Source organism: Sphaeramia orbicularis, chromosome 8 (assembly GCF_902148855.1).
Source record: "Sphaeramia orbicularis chromosome 8, fSphaOr1.1, whole genome shotgun sequence".
Classification (NCBI taxonomy): Eukaryota; Metazoa; Chordata; class Actinopteri; order Kurtiformes; family Apogonidae; genus Sphaeramia; species Sphaeramia orbicularis.
The window spans coordinates 20,908,318-20,932,249 of record NC_043964.1 but is presented as its reverse complement, the minus strand read 5'-3'; the positions used below and the strand labels follow the sequence as shown (position 1 = coordinate 20,932,249).

The 23,932-nt window shown below is 34.9% G+C and overlaps 1 protein-coding gene across 1 annotated transcript in view; it reads right to left on the bottom strand.

The window, feature by feature from the left end:
• LOC115424786 (signal transducer and activator of transcription 5B-like) overlaps positions 1-20,730 on the bottom strand; it is a 39,471-nt gene extending 18,741 nt beyond the window's left edge. The window contains exons 1-8 of the mRNA XM_030142211.1: positions 20,446-20,730; positions 17,613-17,787; positions 12,700-12,830; positions 12,444-12,595; positions 9,207-9,362; positions 4,435-4,614; positions 2,091-2,178; positions 370-492 (exon numbers count right to left, since the gene is read on the bottom strand). Of these exons, the coding sequence (XP_029998071.1) occupies positions 370-492; positions 2,091-2,178; positions 4,435-4,614; positions 9,207-9,362; positions 12,444-12,595; positions 12,700-12,830; positions 17,613-17,787; positions 20,446-20,730 (1,290 nt within the window). The remainder of the gene's footprint in view (positions 1-369; positions 493-2,090; positions 2,179-4,434; positions 4,615-9,206; positions 9,363-12,443; positions 12,596-12,699; positions 12,831-17,612; positions 17,788-20,445) is intronic.
• Positions 20,731-23,932: the final 3,202 nt, after the last annotated feature.

Genomic DNA, 23,932 nt, shown 5'->3' with positions numbered 1-23,932 from the left:
TCACACACACAAAAAAATCTCCTTCATTGTATTTCTATTAAGTGCAATTGTATTGAATGGCATAAGCACAGAGGAGGGGGTGGAGCTTGTGTCAGATTTCACCAGATGCTTTATTCTGTTATTCCTGCATATTATTCTATCAGTCCTTATATGTTAAATGTGTTGTTATGATGAGCTTTAATAGCACCGCTAAAGAAAATGGTCCAAAGCGTTCAGAAAGACAAGAGATGACAATTAGAAATGAGGAGAATGAAGGTAAAATTCAAGCTTTGAGAATGCACTGATGGCCATGATTACGAGACTATGAATGGATAATGTCAAACATAATGACAGTGTATTTTTCTACCTTTTCTCTCTGGACCCACTTACCTTCACTTGAAAGACAAGCTCATTGCCTCCGACACTAAATTGAGACTCGAACAGAATGGTGAATTTCTCTTCTGTGACAGATTCTGCTCCTCGCCTATCCGATCGCTTAATCCTCTTCAATGACTACATGTGAGATGACAGATCGAAGAGGGAGATGTAAGTACACTTTACATACACAGAGGCTGAAAAATGCACTTATCATACACCACATGCATGCATAATTCACTTTGAGCAAGATGACATGGCTCATGTGTAAATAATAGATGGACCGTTTGAGAATAGTTACTGGTCTACTGAAGGTACACATTTTCTGTGTTACTGTTTAGTTGATATGGGTTTTTGCTGTACACACTGTACTGGAATACCCACATCATAAATAATGTCACAAGACTACAATGATGGACAGACAGAACAGATATATAACCAGGCAAAAAGATTAAAGAGTAATATACACATTTATAGTTAAAGACTGCCATTATAACAGGCCGCCTGGCTTTTCTTTGCAATAAAAGTGTCAGAAAAGGTCTTTTTTGCCAGTTCTTTTTCACCTTTGTTTGCAGGAAGAACTTAACTTTCAATATCCCGCCATTAACTGTCATTATTATAAATAATGAATGCTTAAAACAGTGTGTTTTAGTAAAAAGAAAAAAACAGACTTGAAGTTTTTAAGCGTATTTATCATCAGAAATAACTGTAAATGTCCTTAATGAAACTTTTTGAGATTGAAAAAATAAACTTTCAATTATTTTACATCTGTTCAAACATATTTTTTGGTCTTGAACACTCAGTAACCATGTTGTGACTTCATATTTTTTGTTATTTCCAGGCGTTTTCTTTATGCTTTCTGTCAAACTCATGAGTGTTTAAGAAATGAGAAACTACAATAGTTAGGGTTAAAATACTTGTTGCAGTGTAACCCTTTTAAGACTGCCGTTATAACAGGCAAACTAGGTTTTCTTTTCAATAAAAGTGTCAGAAAAGGTCCTTTTTGCCAATTCTTTTGCACCTTTGTTTTCAAGAAGACCTTAACTGTTAATATCTGGCCATTAATTATCATTATTATAAATAATAAATGCTTACAACAGTGAACAGTTGGGAAGGATAGGCAAAAAAAATAAGCTTTTGCTTCTAGCCTATTCTTTTTTTGGTTTTTATGTTTATTACAGTTGATGCACTGAGTACAATGATCGATATAAAACCAAAAATAAAATTCATTCATTCATTCATAAAACAGTGTGTTTTAGTTAAAACGAAAAAAACTGACTTGAAGTTTTTTAGCATATTTTTCATGAGAAATAACTGTAAACTTTTTGAGATTACAAAAATAAACTTTCAACTATTTTACATCTGTTCAAACATACTTTTTGGTCTTGAACATTCAGTATCCATATTATGGCTTCATAGTTTTTGCTATTTCCAGGCGTTGTTTTAGCCTGTGTGGAAGTCTCAGAAACTTTGCTGCCATTAAGTGTCATATAGTGCCAGAAAGTGCAGGATCTCAGCTTTCCCATGCCATTTGAATTTTGTGGATAGCTCCAATGTTTCAGGAGTTGCAGTCAGTTAAATGCTGTAAAGTGCAAAATTCCTTACCTGAGAGAACACCATTGTTAAAGGGTTAAATAGTCTTTCAGTATTTTTCTTGAGGCACTTTCTATAATGCTACGTTGATGCTGTTTCCTTAAGCCAAACTTATAAAATCACTCATTTATATCAGGACTCACCATGTTTCTAAAGTGTGCACTGAGAGTGCCTGTAGTCTGATGATACTCCATCACACAGTTATTGTTGAGAATTTCTCCACTGCTGTCACTGAAAGAGGCAAATGAAAACCAACCAGTGAGTCAATTAGCTTCACTCTGCACTGTGGCATACTTGAGTCTTGATAAGTAAATTTATCAAAAATAAAGTTAAAATTGTGTTTATTCGAAATGCAAAAATTAAGTAAAACCATGCAGTGTACAGGAATGAAATTCATGGTTGTATTATATGTAATTGTTTTAACCCTGACCACGTGTGTTGACGTTGCAGGCAGATGTTTGGGCTGTGGACTGGGTGTCATAAACAAGTAGCTTAACTGAGAAACAACACATGATGGCTGAGCTATTGAACTGTTCTTCATTTTAACCACTGTCTATCTGGCTGCCTTACGCTCTTGGAAGGTTTCTATTAGTCAAAAGGAATGTGGAACGATGCTGTAGAACAGGCTAAATGTGGATTCTCCATCCACACCATAGATTCCTCGGAGGCATTGTTCAAGTTCCAGCCATGTCTCTGTGGTGAGGTCTGGAAACACACGAGCCCAGAGTTCATCTCGGGTCCCACTGAGACTATGACTCCTTATCTCAATGGCGCCATGGACGCTCATTGCTTAAGGATGTGCGGACTGTAAAAATGTGCTGTTTCCTCCAATTTGAATAAGCATCTACACCAAAAAATTATATTTATGGGCTAATTAAAATCACCCAGGAATAAACCACAGCAGCCGTCAATGGATTCAATGCCTTATTAACAAGTTCCCATAGATAAGGTCAAAAGCGTGAGAAGGCCGACCCCAAAATAGAGGAAATTAGGCTAAGATTTAGATAGAATTTTGGTGATTCTTTGGGCAGGATCCTCAGGAAATTGAGGTTCACACAAGAAATACCACAAGAAATGCAACACAATAACTATAAAAAACAGTAGTGAAAAACTGCAAATGCACATTGGAAGGTACTAGTAGAAACAAGTGGAAAAGTTGTAATAATAAAAACAAGTAGCTTATTATGTTATAATATTATGATACTATAGTATGCACAATATGCACATATATATCAAGGTTATTACCGTTAACGAAAATGAACGAAATGATGAAAACTAAAATTGAAAAAACATTTTCGTTAACTGAAATAAATAAAAACTATAATTAAAAGAAAAAAATGATAACTAACTGAAACTGTATTGTGTGCTTACAAAGCGAACTAAAACGTATAAAAATTATGGATGAAATTCCCTTCGTTTTCGTCTTTGTCAATATTGATATAGGATAGAACATGTGAAAATTTTGTCTAAGATCAGCGGTATAAGAGAGGTATAGGAGTCAGGAGGCCAACGGTGAAAGTATGGAAAGTTTCAGTTTCGTTTTCATGTAAGGGATGTTGTGTATGGATCGCACCCCCACCTACATTACCCCTCTAACCTGCTATAGGGAATGTATCCATGGTACTGTACATATGTTTGTGTCTGTGCTCAGTCAGAGTCGCCCTAACCCCACCCCCAAATAAAATGTCCAGGGTAACGTCACTTATTTCTGTGAATAGGATGGAAGATAAAATATATGAAAAAACTGAAACTAATACTAAAACTAAACTAAACTAAACTAAAACTAAACATTCAGAAAAACAACAGCCAATAAAAACTAGCAAACCTGCTCTAAAAACTAATTAAAACTAACTGAATTCGAGAAAAAAAAGTCAAAAGTAAATAAAACTAAACTATAATTAAAAATCCAAAACTATTATAACCTTGATAGAGATAGAACGATAGATAGATAGAACGATAGATCGAACGATAGATCGATTGATAGATCAATAGATAGATATACACACACAAACACACTACCAGTCAAAAGTTTGGACACCCTGTATTTTCATGACTATGTACATTGTAGATTCTCACTGAAGGCATCAAAACTATGAATGAACACACATGGAATTATGTAGTTAAAAAAATGTGTCAAAACTTATTTTAGAATTTAGATTCTTCAAAATAGCTACCCTTTGCTTTGATTACTGCTTTGCACATTCTTGGCATTCTCTCCATGAGCTTCATGAGGTCGTCACCTGAAGTGTTTTCCAACAGTACTGATGGAGTTCCCAGCGATGCTGAGCACTTGTTGACCATCTGTGGTCCATCCCATGTCATTTAAATGAGAAGGTGAGTCCAAACTTTTGACTGGTAGTGTGTATATACATATATAGTTTAATAATTACAGGATATAAGTTATACTAAAGTGTTAGCAGTAATAGTAATATCACATATAATATAATATAATATAGCAGTAAAATACAAGTAATAATAATAACTTACTTCCTTGTGTTCTCGTTCTTTAGCAGTGCCTTGGCTTGCTGTTCACTAATGATGGTGGCTTTGACCTGTGGGGGGTTCATGTGCACGTTGAGCTTCCCCCCCACTAGGAGGCGCACCGTTGCGGCGAACTTGGTTTGGGTTTTCAGCACCTGTGGAGGCTGTTTCTCAATGATGAATGTGCTGTGAATGGAAAAAAGAATCCTTACAGTGAATGGCAGAAAGCCTTGTTGCTAAAGTGGTTTGAATGGTTTGGTTCATTTACAAGCATTTTTATTGCCTGGAACTGTAACTTCTAAAATTTTGGCCTGGAGGCTTTGCTAAACAGTATCCAGTGTTTCTTATGAATCCTTGAATCAGTGAGCAATAATCCATTTGACATGGTGTTAAAAATATGTCCTTTTTTTTATATAGACAATTATGGTTTGATGTGTTCAATTTGGTTCCCGTGTGTCTTATCAGTGTGGTTGTGTAACTTTGATTCAACAGGCTTATGAAACTTTATACATAAAGTGTTTTGGTGAAAAATGTTACATAAGTGTGTAGTACAATGAAAACTACACAGGGAACATTAAAGCAGTGCTGACCTTCAGATGTGAGAACATTAGCCTTTGAAAATGACCTTACCTGTAACCATGCACACTAATGAAAGGTCAGGAAAGTAATCACTGTTCATTTAACCAACAGGGTTAACAATTACTTCCTTTTTGTTTTTCCTGACAGTGTTGGGTTGCTTTTCCCCACATACTGTCCTTTTGATTACCGCATTAACACAAAAATGGGGAAGAAAAGTGAGACTGCAGATAGAGCCTAATGATTAAGCCTGCAGGCTCAAAGGGAGATGGAAAGTAAACACATACTGTTCTTATGTACCTACAAGCCCTCCAGCTGGCCTGTAGCTCAGCTAAGTGGTGATGAAACACTCTCCCATTCCCAGCCTACAACCTCTTAGGGCTTCAGGGTAATATAGAGAGGTTGTTGTTGAGGAAACAAACCCTGGGCTTGTACTGTGCGTGATAACGTCACCATCTGGGTGAAAGCTTGTCTGTGGCCAATCAGAAATCGCTGTGACAGTGACATAGTTTTTCAATTTGGGTCCTGCATTACGGGGTCCCTGCAGGGACTATCTTCTTGGAAAGTGGAGAGGACACTGTCAAAACTTCTCATTAGTTACTGTGAAGAGATCCACGTAAAGGCTAAAAGACCCTGGCAGATGTGCCTTTGAGCCAAAAAAAAAAAATCTATTCAACAAAGGTTTCATGTGCTTTTTCCTCTTCTCTTCAGATACAAGTTGTCTCTACAGGTTTCTCTGAGTGCATTAACTTCCATTAAGATTGAGTACATTTGCAATCTGTCTTGACTCCTTAGTCTTCCCTTTTCCTCATGTGAGTAGTCGTCAAGCCTTCTTCTCTTCCACTTGTGATTTAATTTCATATGGAGTGAATGGAGGTGTCATTACATAGTGGGCTGAATGTGGTTCCTGTACTGGCTCACCATTAGATCCAGTCTCAAGACATGTGGGCAGTGCATAATTTAACTTCAGTTTTATTACCTAGACCACAGGTGTCAAACTCATTTTCTTCCGGGGGGCCACATTCAGCCCACTTTAATCTGAAGTGGGCCGGACCAGTAAAATAATAGCATGATAACCAATAAATAACTCCAAATGGTTTTACTTCAAAAAATAACATTTAATTATGCCAATATTTTACACTGAAAAACTATCCAGACAAAAAGGATGTGAATAACCTGAAAAAAAAAAAAGGAATTTGTTAAGAAATATAAGTACAATTTTATCAATATTATGCCTCGACTTATCATTTATACATATGCATTATAGGTCAGATCTACATCAAACATTTAGTAACAGGCAGAATATTGTTAAAATTGCACTTAATTTTCTTTCGACATTTCAGGTTGTTCATATTTGTTCAAGTTATTCACATTTTAAAGGATAGTTTAACCTAAACATTTTCATAATGTAATGTTTTTTGCACTAAATCAAAGAGAAAAAATTGGTGTTGTCATTATTTATATGTTATTATGATATTATTTTTGAGTTTGATGCCCTAACTTGCACTTTGCAAATTAATCCTGTGGGCCGGATTTGGCCCCCGGGCTGTATGTTTGACACCTGTGACCTAGACTACAGGTGTCAAACATGTGGCCCGGGGGCCAAATCTGGCCCGCCAAAGGGTCCAGTCTGGCCCATAGGATGAATTTGTGAAGTGCAAAAATTACACTGAAGAAATTATCACTCAATGGTGTAAAAATCATTTTAATTCAGGTTCCATATACAGACTAATAAGATGTCATTTGGATCAGACCAGTAAAATATTATCATAATAACCTATAAATAATGACAAGTGCAGATTTTATCTCTGTTTTAGTGTAAAAAAAGTAAAATTACATGAAAATGTTTAAATTAACAAACTATCCTTTTACAAAAAAATGTGAATAACCTGAATATGAACATCCTGAAAAGTCTTAAGTGAAGTAAATGCAAGTTTACTAATATTCCGTTTGTTACTAAATGTTTTGTGTAATTGTAATGTAACTTGTAATGCACATGTGTAAATGATAAATTGATAAACCGAGGCAGAATATTGTTAAAATCGCACTTGTTCTTCTAAAGACATTTCAAGTTGTTCATGTTATTCAGATTTTTAAGGAAACGTTGTAGATATAAACATTATCATAACGTAAGTTTACTTTTTTCATTGTTCTTATTTTACTGTTCTGGCCCATTTGAGATCATATTGGGGTGAGTGTGGCCCCTGAACTAAAATGAGTTTAACACCCCTGACCTAGACCTTCATTTACATCTATTCTTTACCTAACCCAGACACTAAGGATAGGTTACATCAAATAAGGCTTATTTTAGGGTTAGTCATGAGTAATTCCAGACTTTAATTAAGCATCATTCTGAAGTATGTAGAATACCTGTGATCACCAGTCACACAAATACATCTTTTATCTACATTTCTAAGGATTTGGACCAACTGTAGTATGCAATGTGTATATAATGTATTTACATCCACAAAAGCCAGGTAAAACTTCACCTATGAAAATTTGTCTAGGAGAGTTGTGTGTGGCCCAATCCCAATTCTCATTTTCACCCTTAACCCTTGGCCCTTGCACTTGGCACTACCCCTTGAAACAGAGTTGCAAGGGATATCAATCAATCAATCTTTATTCATATAGTGCCAAATCATAACAAAAGTTATCTCATGACACTTTACATATCAAGTTGGTGGAAACCAGACTCTAAGCCAATTTACAGAAACTGAATAGAATCCTCCAGGAGCAAACACTTGCGACCGGTGACAGCGATAGGGGTTGAAATATTCCCCTATGAAATGAAACAAGTCATCGATGGCGCTACAAACAGATGCGACAACTTTGGTTGTGAAAGAATTCACCATGCCGTCAGCAACTGTTACTGTCTCTGCATGGGCTTTTGGCATTTTTTTTTTGCCACTATCAGCCGCAAACTGCAGAAATGTGATCTATAACACATTGAAACAGCACTAAAGAGACGATCAAATGATTAAGATATTTACAAAGAAAACACGTACATTTGCGTGTTTCTTTTGTCGCACTGCTGCACTCTTTTGCTGTGCTTGCCTCTAGTTTGCTGATGATTTGAACAGAATTATGGGAGATTTCTCATACCCCTCTGTTCATAGCAGAGGCGATTTCTCATAGACTGCAAGGGAAGCTTGGCTTCCCCTAAAATTATGAAAATTAAATGGTTAAATATGTTCGGTTGTGTTGACATTTCATTGACTACAAATGTGTTAGAACACGTTCATCTCACAGACTAGTTCGTTCAGAATCTTTATCACAAATCAATGGACTTGATGTTGTTCACTTCTCATACATTCCCGTTGTGCTGTTTTCTCATTCGATCTCTGCTCAGTGCATTTGCCCGTAGACGCTCAGCGTCCATGCACTTCAGTGGGATTGAGTGGAACAGTTTTCTTCATGGCCTCAAAACTGGACGGTAATTGGATAAATGCCATGATGTTGTCCCGCCCCCGGACATTTGGCGTCTCTGGGGGTGAATGGAGCTGTGGGCGGAGCTCGGCTGGGCTGGACGCTGAGATTCCACGTGCTGATTGGAGGATCAGTTGAAGGCTGAATCCCGTTTGATTGACAGCTATTTTGAGATCTACTCCTTCACTTGACACAGTTCAGTTTAATACCATTGCGCATTCTGCTGTGAAATCGAGAGAGAAACCACTCTGAAATTACTTGTTCATTTCTTGCACTGTAATAAAACACACTCATTGTACTTTCTTGTTTCAATTTAACATAATTTCAACGTCTTCTTGTTTACTTGGTACGATAAGGTCACTGACCATTTTCTTAAAAAGGAACGGAGGGCTGAATTTATGTTTAAATATCTGGACTTTTTTTTTGATGCAGGCCAACAATGAGCTTCCCCTGTCTGAAAGACGAGCAGTTGCCACAGGTTCATAGTGTGGTCTTAAAATATCTCAGTTTTGAGGGCCAAACCTTAGCCCTTCCCCTCCAACTCATCCAGAATGGAGACACCCCTACCCCTTCAAATTGGAGGGGCAGGGTTAAGTGGTAGGGCCAAAGGGGTTAAATGGGACTGGGCCACCGTCTAATCGGGGTCACCTTTATCTAATTTTTCAACTTATGTGAAATTCTGATTATCCAGGTCATATTTAACCCCCCCCCCCCAAAAAAAAAAAAAGGGGACTCTAAATGTCCTCAGAAGTGTTGCAGTCAGTGCAGGTCCTCACCTGGTGACCAGTGCTGAGATGATATCTGTGATCGTACTGTTGAGTTCGTTCAGCAGCTCTTCGATGGGCCCGGGGATGGGAAGCTGCTGTCTGAGATGTTCTGCTCTTCGGATCTGTTGCCTGTTCTGCCAGATAGTTTCCGCCAGCTTCTCACACCTGAACCCAGCAAAATACAAGACATATATAAACACATACATATATCAGGATTCATACAAGGTCAAATGTAATGTAGGTACAAATGTCGTTTTGTACTGTATTGTAATGTATTGTACAGTATTGTCTTTTAAGTAGTAATGTTTATTTTAGTCCTTGACATGTAGGCACAAATGTTGTTTTGTACTATATTGTGGTGCATTGAATTGTACTGTTTTGTAATGTATTACTCCACAGGTGTCAAACATGCGGCCCGGGGGCCAAATCCGGCCCGCCAGCAGGTCCAATCTGGCCCGCAGGATGAATTTGAGTGCAAGTGCAAGTTAGGGGATCAAACTCAAAAATAATATAATAACCTATAAATAATAACAACACCAATTTTTTCTCTTTGATTTAGTGCAAAAAACATTAAATTGTGAAAAGGTTTACATTAACAAACTTCCTTTAACAATAACATGTGAATAACTTGAACAAAATGAAGAAATGCAGAAAATTAAGTGCAATTTTAACAATTTTCTGCCTGTTACTAAATGTTCTGTGCATATGTATAAGTGATAAGTCGAGATATAATATTGACAAAATTGTACTTTTAATTCTTAACAAAATCTGTTTTTTCCAGGTTATTCCCATCGTTTTTGTTTGGATAGTTTGTAAATGTAAATATTGGCATAATTGAATGTTATTTTTTGCACTAAAACAATTTGGAGTTGTCATTATTTATTGGTTATCATGCTATTATTTGACTGGTCAGCCCACTTCAGATTAAACTGGGCTGAATGTGGCCCCGGAAAGAAAATGAGTTTGACACCCCTATATTACTCCGTCTTGCTCTGTACTGCACTTAATCTACTGTATTGCATGGATCACTGCTATTTATTTATTAAGTGGGGACTGCGGATGAAAATTAGCACTGACGCTAACTCCGGCATATTTACATGTTTATACTGAAATGGAATGTATAAATGTGTTCATTAATATGCACTATCCCGTCTAAATAAAGATATAATAATAATAATAATAATAATAATAATAATAATAATAATAAAATTCAAGCACTTTTAAGGGTCATTTTCAAATTTTTTTGAGCGCAACACCTTATTGCTGGGGTAAAACACATCTACAGGAATACATATACTCATGATTATTATGTTTGTAAATTTGTTTTTGTAAATTTGTAAATAAGAACTGTGTACACATGCTGTGGTGTTTGTCACCACATTCAGATGGGCAATACAATTACATGGACTTGTACAAATGCAAAGAAATTTGAATAATACCTGTTTATATATGTATGAGTGTAAAGCAGTTTGATCGCTAAAATTATTGTACTTGTGGACATTTGAGACATTTGACTATTTATGATTGATTATATGTATGACAAGTTTTAAAAAAGTTCTTTTCTACTTTTCTAAGATGATGTATATTGCAGGTCATGTGTTATTGTGATCAGACACTGCATATAAAACACCTGTGTAATTGTACTTGTGGACGTTTGAAACATTTGACTGTTGATCATTTGATTGATTATACGTTTAAAAAAGAATTTTTTCTGTTTCTCTAAGATGACATGTATTGCAGGTCACGTGTTGTGGTTAGACACTGCATATAAAACACCTGTGTAAATCTATCTGTCCTCAGTCTGATGAAGAGCCTCGGCCCCAAACGTCACATGGTTAAATAAATGTTTTGGGAGCTCACAGGTTGTGTGGACCTTCCTTTATTTTTTCATTGTTTTTTTTGGAATCCTGCACACTTCTTATTTTTGGGATGTTCACCTCTTTTCATTATGCTGCAAACATCTAAAATTATGTTTCATAATAGCGAAAAGGTTGGAAATTGAAGGAAAACACAAAGTTTTATTTACCACTTGGTGTTCTTCAGACACACTCGTACCAAACCGAAGATTAAGATCAAAATGTACCTGGAGTTGACCTGAGAGCATCTGGTAATTTTCTTTTTTGACATAAAGTTTTATTTTTCACCTCTCTCTAATATTAACTCTAGCCAAAGCTACTTAAAGACTAGGGCTGTGTATTGGCAAGAATCTGGCGATACGATACAAATCACAATATTAGGACCACGATACAATATATCGCGATACATCACAATACTGTTAACAAGGCAATAATTTTTTGTTTGTTTTGTTTCTTCTTCTAAGATATTATTTCCTGGAAAAATTTAATAATACCAGAAATATGCACAAATACTAAGCACATTTTTATTTGATCAGAACAGGATTTAATACTATATCACAAAACTTTCCTCTGTAAAAATGACATTTTTTAAAATAAATAATAATAATAATAATAATAAATGAATGAATACATAAAATGTTGAAAGACATTACAGTTTCAGATCCTGCTCAAATGTTCATATTCTATTAGTTGTGAAATGAATGTATAGTGTTCAGTCACTGAATCATCCAACAACATAACATTGTTTTTGTGCGATCCCAACAAAGGAACTACCATCTGCCTCTTTCAGACAGTAAAAAGTGCTTTTAGGATGATTGAAATAACCATTATTTAACAAAAAAGTGTTATACATAAAAAAAAACAAAAACAAAAAACTACATGCACGACTACTACCTTTTTAGTACAAACAACAGAGCAAAACACCCATTTAAATAAATACCTACAAATATCGATATAGTACTTTCAAATATCGATAAAGTATCATGAAATGAAATATCATGATATACTGCCAAACTGATATTTTCTTACACCCCTATTAAAGACACATAAATAAATCACATCACAGAGTTATAATTGCAAGTGCTTTCAAGACCTTCAAGCATTTTCAAGGATTTCAAGCACCCTGATGTATAAAGACATATATATAAAATTGAAGGCCGGAGTTGACTGAAAGATAGATGAGGCTTTTAATCAACAGAAGTAGGAAATTTAAACCCAAAAAAGAAAGGAAACATGTCAAGCTGTCGAGCCTCTGTATCTACGCATGAGCCAATAAAAGCCTGGAAATAAACCCAGCAGTAGTCAGCTGCAACCTTGTAAACCTGTGACCTCTTGTTTGCGGGGAAGTCTAGCGGCTGTGATCTTGGTGGGAAGTGGAGATGGAACTCACCAGGACTGCAGGATGTCCAAGCCTCCCTCTGGCGGGCCCCCGTTGCCTGCCAGCTGTTGCCGTCTCTTCCATTGGATCAGCTCATCATCCAGAATGATGGTCTGCTGCTTCCTCAACAACTGCAGTGTTTTCTGGTGCTTCTCTGCCAGGTCCTGACGCATTCGGACACGCAAACAACATATGATTACAATAAATAACCACTGGACGATCGCTGTATTAGATGTAGTGTGTTTTTCCAAAGCGTATGCTGTAATACCAGTCTGTATTTCTGTAGTGTGTTGGCCTCTCGGGTCAGCCATGCCTCCACAGTGGCTCTTTTACTGAGGAGGGCAGGTTCCCGGAGCTGTCGGTCAGCAGGGGGCAGTGTGGCCAGGCTGGACAACTGAGCTGGAGGGGGGCAGGGGCAAAGTCATCCAAAAGGCAACAGGCGGGGATGAGTTGAGCAATGAGGTAAAAAGGAGTATTGATATTAAAACAAGGCCCATACACTGTGAATTCACCATTTGGACGACACAGGAAATCTTAATTCCACCACATAATCTCATAATTAGAATGACACACAACTACAGTTTTTTCACACTTATGTATATTTCTTTAATTATCATATTGACAAAATCTTGTCTAGTACATATTGTACAAATTTTTTGTTCTACTTTTGTGTCTTAATAAAGCGTTTTCATTTATTTATTTACTAATTACTTACGTATTTTTTTAATTTATTACTTACTTACTGATTTATTTATTATTTATTACCCCGCCCCTTGAAGGGGAGGCAAGGAGTATTGTTTTTGGTTCGGTTTGTTTGTCTAGCAGCAAAATTATTGGTTAAATTTATACCAAATTGGGTTTAGAGATTGCCAGTGACCCAGAATAGATGTCATTACATTTTGGGAAAAATAAGTCAAAATTTCAATTTTTAATACTTTCTAATAATTTTTAATACATTCTTTCAATCTTTTATTTCCCCATTTCCCCATGGGTGAAATTTCAAATGTCTGTAGCAGCAAAACTATTGGTTGAATTCATACCAAATTGGGTTTATAGATTGCCAGTGACCCAGAATAAATGTGATTACATTTTGAAAAATGTACATCAAAGTTCACACTTTTTATGAATTTTTTAAATCTTTTTTTTTTAATTTACTTATAATGGGTGAAATTTCATGTCTAAAAAAACATCAGTTTTGTTTTAATTTACTTCAAACTTCGCACATGTATAGAAGCAATTGATATGGTAACATCAGCACATGCATAGAAATGATGACATCAGCTGGATTGATGCCAAAACAAGCTACAATACTTGCAAGGGGTGGGCTTTGTTGTGCCTGGCACCACTTGTTAATTCATTACTTACTTATAACACCCAATAATTTACCCCTGGGATTAATCAAGTACTCTGATTCTGAACTGATTTCTTTGAATGGTGCGCCAACTGATGGCTAGGTAAAAGGTAGAATGCTCCAGATATTTGTTTTCCATTTTCCATAACCTTACAAACTGTGAAATGTGTGTAAAGATAGTTAATAGTGTAAAACACACAGTATGACACTTCTACTAAGGGTCTCTCATTCAAAACAATGATAGAAAAGAAAAAAAGGAGTTTCTAATCAGATTTGACCAAACAAATGGTTAAGACCCTTCTATTGGAAAACTATTTGTGATTAATAAGTTTCAGTGTTAACAAGTTCTTTAACAATCATCAGTTTGATAGAGGGCATACAGACTGGACTGGGTTTCACTGGAAAAAGGTCATGTGGTCTAATGAGTCCAGATTGACCCTGTTCCCCAGTGGTTGATTTAGGGATTACCCATCATGCTTTGTGCCTACAGTACAAGCCTATGGGGGCAGTGTCTTAGGCCAACTGAATGACAAAGTCTGAACATAGGTGGATTGTTTCTTTGCGGATGACACTGTGATATTCAGAGATGATAATGCCAGGATTCATCAGGATCAGTTTGTTAAAGAGTAGTTCAGGGGCATGAGACATTATTTTACACTTGGATTGACCACCAGAGTCCAGACCTGAACCCCTTTGAGAACCTTAATGCAGTGTTTTAACTCTTCATTATCAATAAAATATCTTAATTCTACTATAATAATAATAATAATAATAATAATAATAATAATGATACATTATACTATAATGTATAACAGTAAATTCATCTTGTGTAGTTCATGTAAAATGAAACCTTGGAGTTATTTTCACAACTATTTCTACAATAAACTTGGTAGAAATCATATTTATAGATGAGGTAATCTATGATGTATTATGGTTTTAATCGTATTACACAAATATTACTCATGGCAACAACTGAGGATTATTTTCTTTGCTGAATAATGTGTGGATTATATTTTGTTTGATTAATAATTTGTACTCAAGACCACCTGACAAATGGTGAGAAGTGTTTCCCAAAGTTCAAAACTAAATTCTTTGATTCACAAACCAACAACATTCTGTTAACGGTCACGGAGGAGGGAAGAAATTGAAAATATTCACATTTAAGAAGCTGGAAATTAGACTTTTCCAATTTAGCAGTCGACAGATATTCTTTTAATCACTGCAGCTCTAGGCTGAAGCATATTCCTGTTATGGTATTAATAATATGAAAGTTAATGCTACTGGAGGCTGTTTAATTAAATGGGATGGCACACCGTTGACAAACCACCAAATGTTAATTATTATTTGGAATAAAATGACTGTTCTGTGTTCTTGAATTTGAACATTGTGGAACCAAATGTCATTATATTATCATGAACACAAATTAAACATCACATTGGATCTCTCAATGCACAAAACATTTAGTAACAGGCATTATATTGTTAAAACTGCACTTCTTTTTCTTAAGGCATTTCATTGTGTTCATAGCGATTCAGCTAATACAGATTTTTTTGTGAAAAGATAAATATTTTCACAATTTGGAGATGTCATTATTTATAGGTAATCATATAATTATTATTTTTTTTTTTTATTTGAGATCACATTGGTCTGTATGAGGCTCCTGACCTAAAAGGAGTTTAACAGCCATGACTGTTAATATCTTCAGTGTAATTTTTGCACTTCCCCCAGGCTGGATTGGACCTTTTGACAGGCTGATTATTTAATATTTAATACCCCTGGTCTAGAGGTTTTGATCTATTTATTAATTTTTTTTTTTGTAAGATAATAGAAAGACAGTGAAGAAGAAAGTTTTCTTTAATGTCAGTAAATTGATCACATTATGAATGAAATGTTGAGACAATTTGATAATTAATTTGATAATTGATATAATTTGATGCTGAAATGTCACAAACAAACACAAACATTACCAGAATTACTGTCTCCTCACAGGTTGGTTATATTAGGGGAGCAATAACTAAGTCCATTATAACTTTTACTTGTTTGTTTTGCTTTCTTTTTTACTGCATGCTTTTTACCTACTCTATGTTCTTTGTAAGGTATCTTTTCTTTTCCGAAACAAAAGCAAAACTAGTGCTTAATTTATTTTCGTTTTAAAATAGAGGAATTAAAATTGAATTTCAAGGCGTTTTTCTTTTTCAGTGTCAAAACAGATAAACCAAATTCAAAAAACAGATTGATTTTTATTTTCTCTTCCTAATAACAAAAAATAAAGTACTATCTGAGAGAAATGGAAAAACGGACAAAAAAAACAGCCGTTTTTTTTTTCATTTTCTGAGACCAGATGTTGTCATTTTCAAGGAAAGAGCACTAATGCCTAGGTCATAAAGATTCTTACGAACGATAGGTTTGTACGAATCTTCCAGTTTGTACAAAATCTGGACATTGTAGACATGCTCCCTCTACAAATTACAACGAACATTAGATTTCATACAAACTGAAAGATTCGTACAAATCCATCATTTGCAAGAATCTTTGTGACATTAGTGCTCTTTCCTTGAAAACGACAACATCCGGCTTCAGAAAATGAAAAAAAAAAAACAGCCATTTTTCCATTTCTGTCAGGTAGTAACTTTCTTTTTTGTTATTACAAAGAGAAAATGAAAATCAGTCCGTTTTTTAAATTTGGTTTATCTGTTTTGACACTGAAAAAGAAAAACACCTTGAAATTCAAGTGTAATTCTTCAATTTTAAAGCAAAAATCAATTAAGCACTAGTTTTTCTTTTGTTTCTGAAAAGAAAATCCAATTACCAACACATACACTGACCCCAATGCCTAGGTCACAAAGATTCTTACGAACGATAGGTTTGTACAAATCTTCCAGTTTGTACAAAATCTAGACATAGCAGACATGCTCCCTCTACAAATGTAGACAAATTCCAGATTTCATACGAACTGGAAGATTTGTACAAACCCGTTGTTTGTAAGAATCTTTGTGACCTAGGCATTAGTGCTCTTTCCTGAAAAAAAAAAAAAAAAAAAAAATTGAATAAATAAATAAAATTTGCACTCCTTCCTTGAAAATGACAACATCTGGTTTCAGAAAATGGAAAAACCAGCCGTTTTTAGTCCGTTTTTCCATTTCTGTCAGGTAGCACCTTTCTTTTTGTTATTAGAAAGAGGAAAACGAAAATCAGTGTGTTTATTAAAATTTGGTTTATCTGTTCTGACACTGAAAAAGAAAGATGCCTTGAAATTCAATTTTAATTCCTCAATTTTAAAACCAAAATCAATTAAGCACTAGTTTTTTTTTTTGCTTCTGAAAAGAAAATCTAATTACCAAAAGATACACTGACCCCAATGCCTAGGTCACAAAGAATCTTACGAACAATGGGTTTGTACTCCAGATTTCATACAAACTAAATAAATAAATAAAATTAGCACTCTTTCCTTGAAAATGACAATATCCGGTCCCAGAAAATTTAAAAAAAAACAGGCGTTTTTGATCTGTTTTTCCATTTCTGTCAGGTCGAACATTTCTTTTTTGTTATTAGAAAGAGAAAATGAAAATCAATCTGTTTTTTTAAATTTGATTTATCTGTTTTGACACTGAAAAAGAAAAACGCCTTGAAATTTAACTTTAATTCTTCTATTTTAAAACAAAAATCAATTAAGCACTAGTTTTTCTTTTGTTTCTGAAAAGAAATTCAATTACCAAAACAAACACTGACCTGTGTATGCACTAAACCACTGAAGCAAACTCCTTGTAATGTGAACCCTGTTTACTTTCATGGTAATAAACATGATTCTGGTTCTGGTCCTCTGGTCTTACCCTGAATCCGGAGGCTCTCCTGGTACTGGATGATAAAGTACTCCTGGTTGTGCTGGAGCTTGCGCAGGTCATTCTCCGTGTCCTGGGTCAGCAGGCGAAGCTCCTCAAAAGCCTGGTTGATCTGTTGATACTTCTGAGACATGCTGTCCATCATCCCGCCCACCGGAGAACTCGACTACCAAGACACAAAAGCAGAGACAGAGTAAATGGTGTGTTTAGGAACTGGGATCGGTAATGCTGGTTTGGTTGTCGCTGGATTGTTTATTATAGTTGTTAATGGAATGAGGGATGGTAACAGAAACATAAAGCCGATCCAAAAATGTCACCGTCGGGTTTATTTGACTTTAGACTCACCACTGACCACATGTCTGATGGAAGCGCTGCAAATAGAGAAGGAGGAAATGCATTTGCTTATCATACTCTGGCAGACTGCACGGTCAGTTAAAGCTCTGAGGAGAACCACGGTGCACGTAAAGGTTCAAACTAAACAGGGTGGAATTCAATCAGTCCAAATATGCATTCCACTAATAGAAAAGGCATGTTGTGACTGGAAATCGATTCACCCCAGGAGTTACCGAGAGAGTCAGATGCTTTACGCACGGCTGCTTTATGGTTTTATAACTCACTGCTTTTTATTAACCGTGAATTGACTTCCACCTTATCGCGGTGCAGGAAATTACAGAAGGTTTGCTTTCACAAGGATATTCTGCAGCGTTTTTGTGATGAGTATGAGAGTGCAACAGCGTTAGTAAATATCCATAACAATGCGTGTGAATCTGCAGACCTGACAGAGAAAATGAGGAATCATCCTGTTGTTGCCCAATTACCCAATCTCTGAGTGGGTTACCATTATGTATTTGAGTTCCTGTTTGTGTTTGCAAGCTCTGTATGTAAAATCAATAATGCATGAATAAGCTGTTTATCTGTACAACTTCATATTTCAGTGTACAGTGTGAGTGCACTGCAAAAACATAAATCTTACCAAGTGTATTTTTCTCATTTCTAGTCAAAATATCTCATCACACTTAAAATAAGACATAAACACCTAAAGAGTAACTTTTCAGTGAGATATAAGAACTTATTTTTAGACAATAGTTCCTGAAAATCTTTTTTCAAGAAATTTTACTTGCTTGAATTAAGCAAAAAAAAAAAAAAAAAATCTTGAATTAAGTAAAAAAAAAAAGTGAAAATGATCTTGGTAAGATTTCTTGAAATAAGATTTTCAAGAACTATTGTCTAAAAATAAGTTTTATATCTCACTGAAAAGTCACTCTTTAGTTGATTAAGCCCTTTTTTAAGTGTGATGAGATATTTTGATTAAAAATGAGAAAATACACTTGGTAAGATTTGGATTTTTGCAGTGTGTTTGTCCCTGCATGTGTTTTACTCTTCCACATACACTGCAAAAATCCAAATCTTACCAAGTGTATTTTTCTCATTTCTAGTCAAAATATCTCATCACACTTAAAATAAGACATAATCACCTAAAGAGTAACTTTAATTGTTATATCTCACTGAAAAGTTACTCTTTAGGTGATCAGCGTTCAGTTTCTATGCTCCGTATATGTGGAACAAACTACCAGAAAATATCAGGTCTGCTGAGAGTCTGAGTTCTTTTAAGCCAAGGTTAAGACTCACCTGTTCACTGCTGCCTTTGACTAAAAGGCTTTTTACTTTTAAATTTTATATTCTCTTTTGAAACTCTCCACTGCAACTCTTACTTAATATGTGTGTATTTTTATGTTTTTGGGTTTTATGTGTTGTTTTCTCACTTGCTGTTTTTAATCACCTTTTACATGTTTCTTTTATAATGTTTAAATGTGTTTCTTTTCCCTTGTCGTTGTATTTCAGTGTCCTGTGTGAAGCACCTTGAATTGCCCTTGTTGCTAAAATGTGCCATACAAATAAACTTGCCTTGCCTTGATTTGTCTTATTTAAGTGTGGTGAGATATTTTGATTAGAAATGAAAACAATACACTTGGTAAGATTGCAGGACACAGCGTTATAAAAATAGCTTTGTTCCTGTTGCCGTCACTGAGCTCAATAAGAAATAGTGACATTGCACTTTACTAACTTATTTAGTTATTTATTCCTTTTTTTTTTTTTTTGTGCTCGATTTATTATTATGTGACTTCCAATTTTTAAATTTTTTATTTATTTGTATGTTCTTACTCAGGTTTTTATCCAGAATTCTTTTTATTGTTTTATCTGTTTTATCTTTTCTGGTTTTTATTGTGTTTTATTGCATCTTGTTTTATTTATTTGATCTCACCTATTTTATTTACTTATCCATGCTGCTATACCGATGAATGGTGGAACACTGAGCACTTTCTGTTTTGTTTTTTGTTTTGTCCTGTCTGTAAGCGTGATCAAGTGCCTGTCTTGCCGTGCTCAATGTAAGTGTTGTTGTAATGCCAAGGCAATCACCTAGACCGCAAAACAAATCTACCTACAGGTATAAATAAAGTAACCTTGACCTTGACCTTGACGATTAGGATTTTTACAGTGTGTGTCTCTGCATGTGTTTTACTCTTACACATACACTGCACAAATCAAAATCTTACCAAGTGTATTTTTCTCTTTTCTAGTCAAAATATCTCATCACACTTAAAATAAGACAATCACCTAAAGAGTAACTTTTCAGTGACATTTAAGAACTGAAATAAGATTTTCAAGATCTACTGTCTAAAAATAAGTTTTTATACATCACTGAAAAGTTACTCTTTAGGTGATTATGTCTTATTTTAAGTGTGATGAGATATTTTGACTAGAAATGAGAAAAATACACTTGGTAAGATGTGGATTTTTTTTCCAGCATATGCTCTGTACTCACATTTGTAGCCTCTCTGACGAGTCTCTGCTCCGTGTAGAGGATGTGTTTGATGCATCGGACCAACTCCAGAGGACAGCGGTCATACGTGCTCTGAAAGAGAAGGAGCACATGTGCCGTGTTAAGGCCTGTTAGCGCCTGACGAGCGGAGCAGCCACTGCACACAGGACTCGCCAATTTAGTCGCATCAAGGAAGCTCGCCAAATTCTGGAACCGACACGGCAGACACACTAAAAACCCATTACACAAGCCTAATGAGGCACGTCTCTGGAGCACGGCGCACTTCATATAGAGACATGAGACCCAGACTAATTAGCATACACACACATACACAATGTCACGCACATACCAGGGTTTGAGTAGTTTTGTGTTACAGTAATCTTTTTCACTTATAGGTACAGTAATGAGGTGCTGTTTCACTTTCAGGTGACTGGTGCTATTCATGTTGTTTCCTGTTGACGGTGAAATGTTAAGGTCAGCGCTGGGCATCGATATTACTGCTATATTCAAACTGAAATTTAGGACATACAGTACATTTAACCCTTTCATGCATGAAGTATGAGAACCTTAGTCAATTTTTTTTCTTCAGTGTTTCTATTCCTCTTTAGGCATGAAAAAAACAAAACAATACAATTGAAATTTTTTTTATGAATCTATTTTTCGTGAAGTTACAAAAATGTCCACTCAGCTGGACACCATGCGTTTAATTTTTGAAGCAAAGAAACATGTATTTAACCATTTCACGCATAGCGGTCACTACAGTGGACAGCTGATCAAAGGCGTTTTCTTGTATATTTATGGATTTGTTGTTTTGTGTATCATCCCATATGCTGCAATTCATACCATTAGTGTAACTTTTGCTGTTCTAGATAAACCTGATCTGCAGGAACATGTTTGAGTGTAAAAAATTGCTAATTGTTACTAGACTATAATAAACAGTTTTGTTTTGGTTTTTTTAAACAAAAAGTTGTTTGTTTGTTTTTTGCATATTATTTCCATGCAGGTATGTTAAAATGTGAGAAAACATCAGATTAGCAGCATTAAAAATGTTTTTATTTCATAGTTTTCACGCAGTATATCAGTAAATACATGTTTCTTTGCTTCTAAAATTAAACGCATGGTGTCCAGCTGAGTGGACATTTTTGTAACTCCATGATTAAATAGATTCCTAAAAAAATCCATCGCATTGTTTTTTTTATGCCTAAAGAGGAATAAAAACACTGGGAAAAAAACTTGACTAAAGTTCTCATAATTCATGCATGAAAGGGTTAAAACTCATTATCAGAAAGTGATATACTGTGTGAAAACTATGAAATAAAAACATTTTAATGCCACTTAATCTGAATTTCTCTCACATTTTTGTCATACTCTAATTCTAGTTATTACTCATTTCATGGAGATATGTCCTCCTGAGATCAAGGAAATGGACAATTTAGCTTTTTTACATTAACAAATTGTCTTGACTGGAAACTGCATAATGCAACAGTTTCTTCAGATGCATTTTTAAAATTATTTTTATTGATTGGTTGATTTTTTAATGGAATGTCCTTTGCAATGCACAGCATTTTTTAAGTAAAACTGTCAAACTTTTGTCCCCCACAGAAGACAAAATACATTGCTGGGTTTCAGGAGGATATGCAAAAAAAAAAAAAAAACCAAAAAATTTTGTTTCAGAAAACTGTTAATTACAGTCCAATAACAATTAGCAACTGATTTACACTAAACATGTTACTGCAGATCAGGTTTATCAAGAGCTTTTTCACATTTTAACATATTCAGTCATTACTCACTTCATGGAGGTAATACGCAAAAGAAAAAAAAAAAAAAAAAAAGTAAAAATGTGAGTCATATTGTTTCTAAAATGTCCCATCAGAAAGATTTTGAATACTGTGTTTTGACCCTAATCAAGATATTTTTCCCACGTGTTTTTATTCCTCTTTAGGCATGAAAAAAAAAAAAAAAACAGTGCGATTGACATTTTTTTATGAACCTATTTTTCATGGAGTTTCAAAAATATCCACTCAGCTGGACACCATGCATTTAATTTTGAAGCAAAGAAAAATTGTATTTACTGATATACTGAGTGAAACGATGATGTTTTTTTTTTTAAAAAAATGCTTGTTAAATTTTAACATACTCTAATATTAGTTATTACTCATTTTATGGAGATAATATGCAAAAAAAAAACAAAAAAAAAACAACCATTCTGTTTAAGAAAAATGGTTAATTACAGTCTATTAGCAATAACAAGCAATTGATTTACACTGAAACATGTTAGTGCAGATCAGGTTTATCCAGAACAGCAAAGTTACAGTAATTGTATGAATTGCAGTGTTTGGGATGATGCATAAGCTCCACTATGTTGGTTGATATGGAACTAAAACAACAAAACCCATGAATATATAAGAGAACAGCTGGAGAATATCTGTCCACTGGAGTGACCACCATGCATGAAAGGGTTAATACATCCGTTTCAATTCCCCACGCCATGTCAATTCATCATATAACACCATAGCAGAACGGCAGCTGTACGGCTTCAGTATGCAGCGAGTTATATAATATTGAAATATTATCTGCTCCCATACGTGCAATGGATAATGTACAGAGGGGACTTTATATAATCTATGGTCTATAAGTCTTTGCAGAGGTGGGTTGTTTATTATGTGTAACAAGGGAAGGTTGTGACTGAATAAATGTTGTGTTAGAGAACAGAATAGAGATTTTATGCACATCTCTCTAATAAGAAAACAATCAACAATATACAAGACTAAATAGAAGGGGACAACTGGGAGTAAACATGCCGTATGGATAGAAATTAAGAGCATCTGAATACATCGCTATCTTACAGTAATTATAAAAATAGGACCGATGGAACTGTAGCTCTCTGGCATGTTCTCTCAAGAATCAATAACAAGTTGAATTTTTGAGGTTGTTAGAGTCTTGAAGCAGGAGATCAATCTGCCAATAGAAGTGGGTGGTACTTTCATTTGAGGATACACAACAAATTAAATGAAAGTCCTTATATGACTTCCTATCAGTGCTCAAAAGTGATATCTGTAGCGTTTAATAAATTTGCTGAAAAACTCACTTTTTCTTCAATTTTCTCTCTTTTAATAGAATTTATCCTGTGAATCTACATGATCACTAAATGAAATGTAGGAAGATACCAGATTTTCACTGAATTACACAAAAATCAGAGGTTAATATTGTAATAAATAGAAGTCCCCAGAAAAATACTTCTAGTTCTTTAACCCTTACATGGATGAATTATGAGAACCTTAATCAAGATTTTTTTTTTCTTAGTGTTTTTATTCCTCTTTAGGCATGAAAAAAAAAAAAAAAATTTGTTTGAATTTTTTTTTTTTTTTTTTTTTTTTTTTAATCAACCTGTTTTTCATGGAGTTACAAAAATGTCCACTCAGCACACCATGAATTTTTTCTTGAAGCAAAGAAACATGTATTTAAAACCCAATATCATAAAGTGATATGA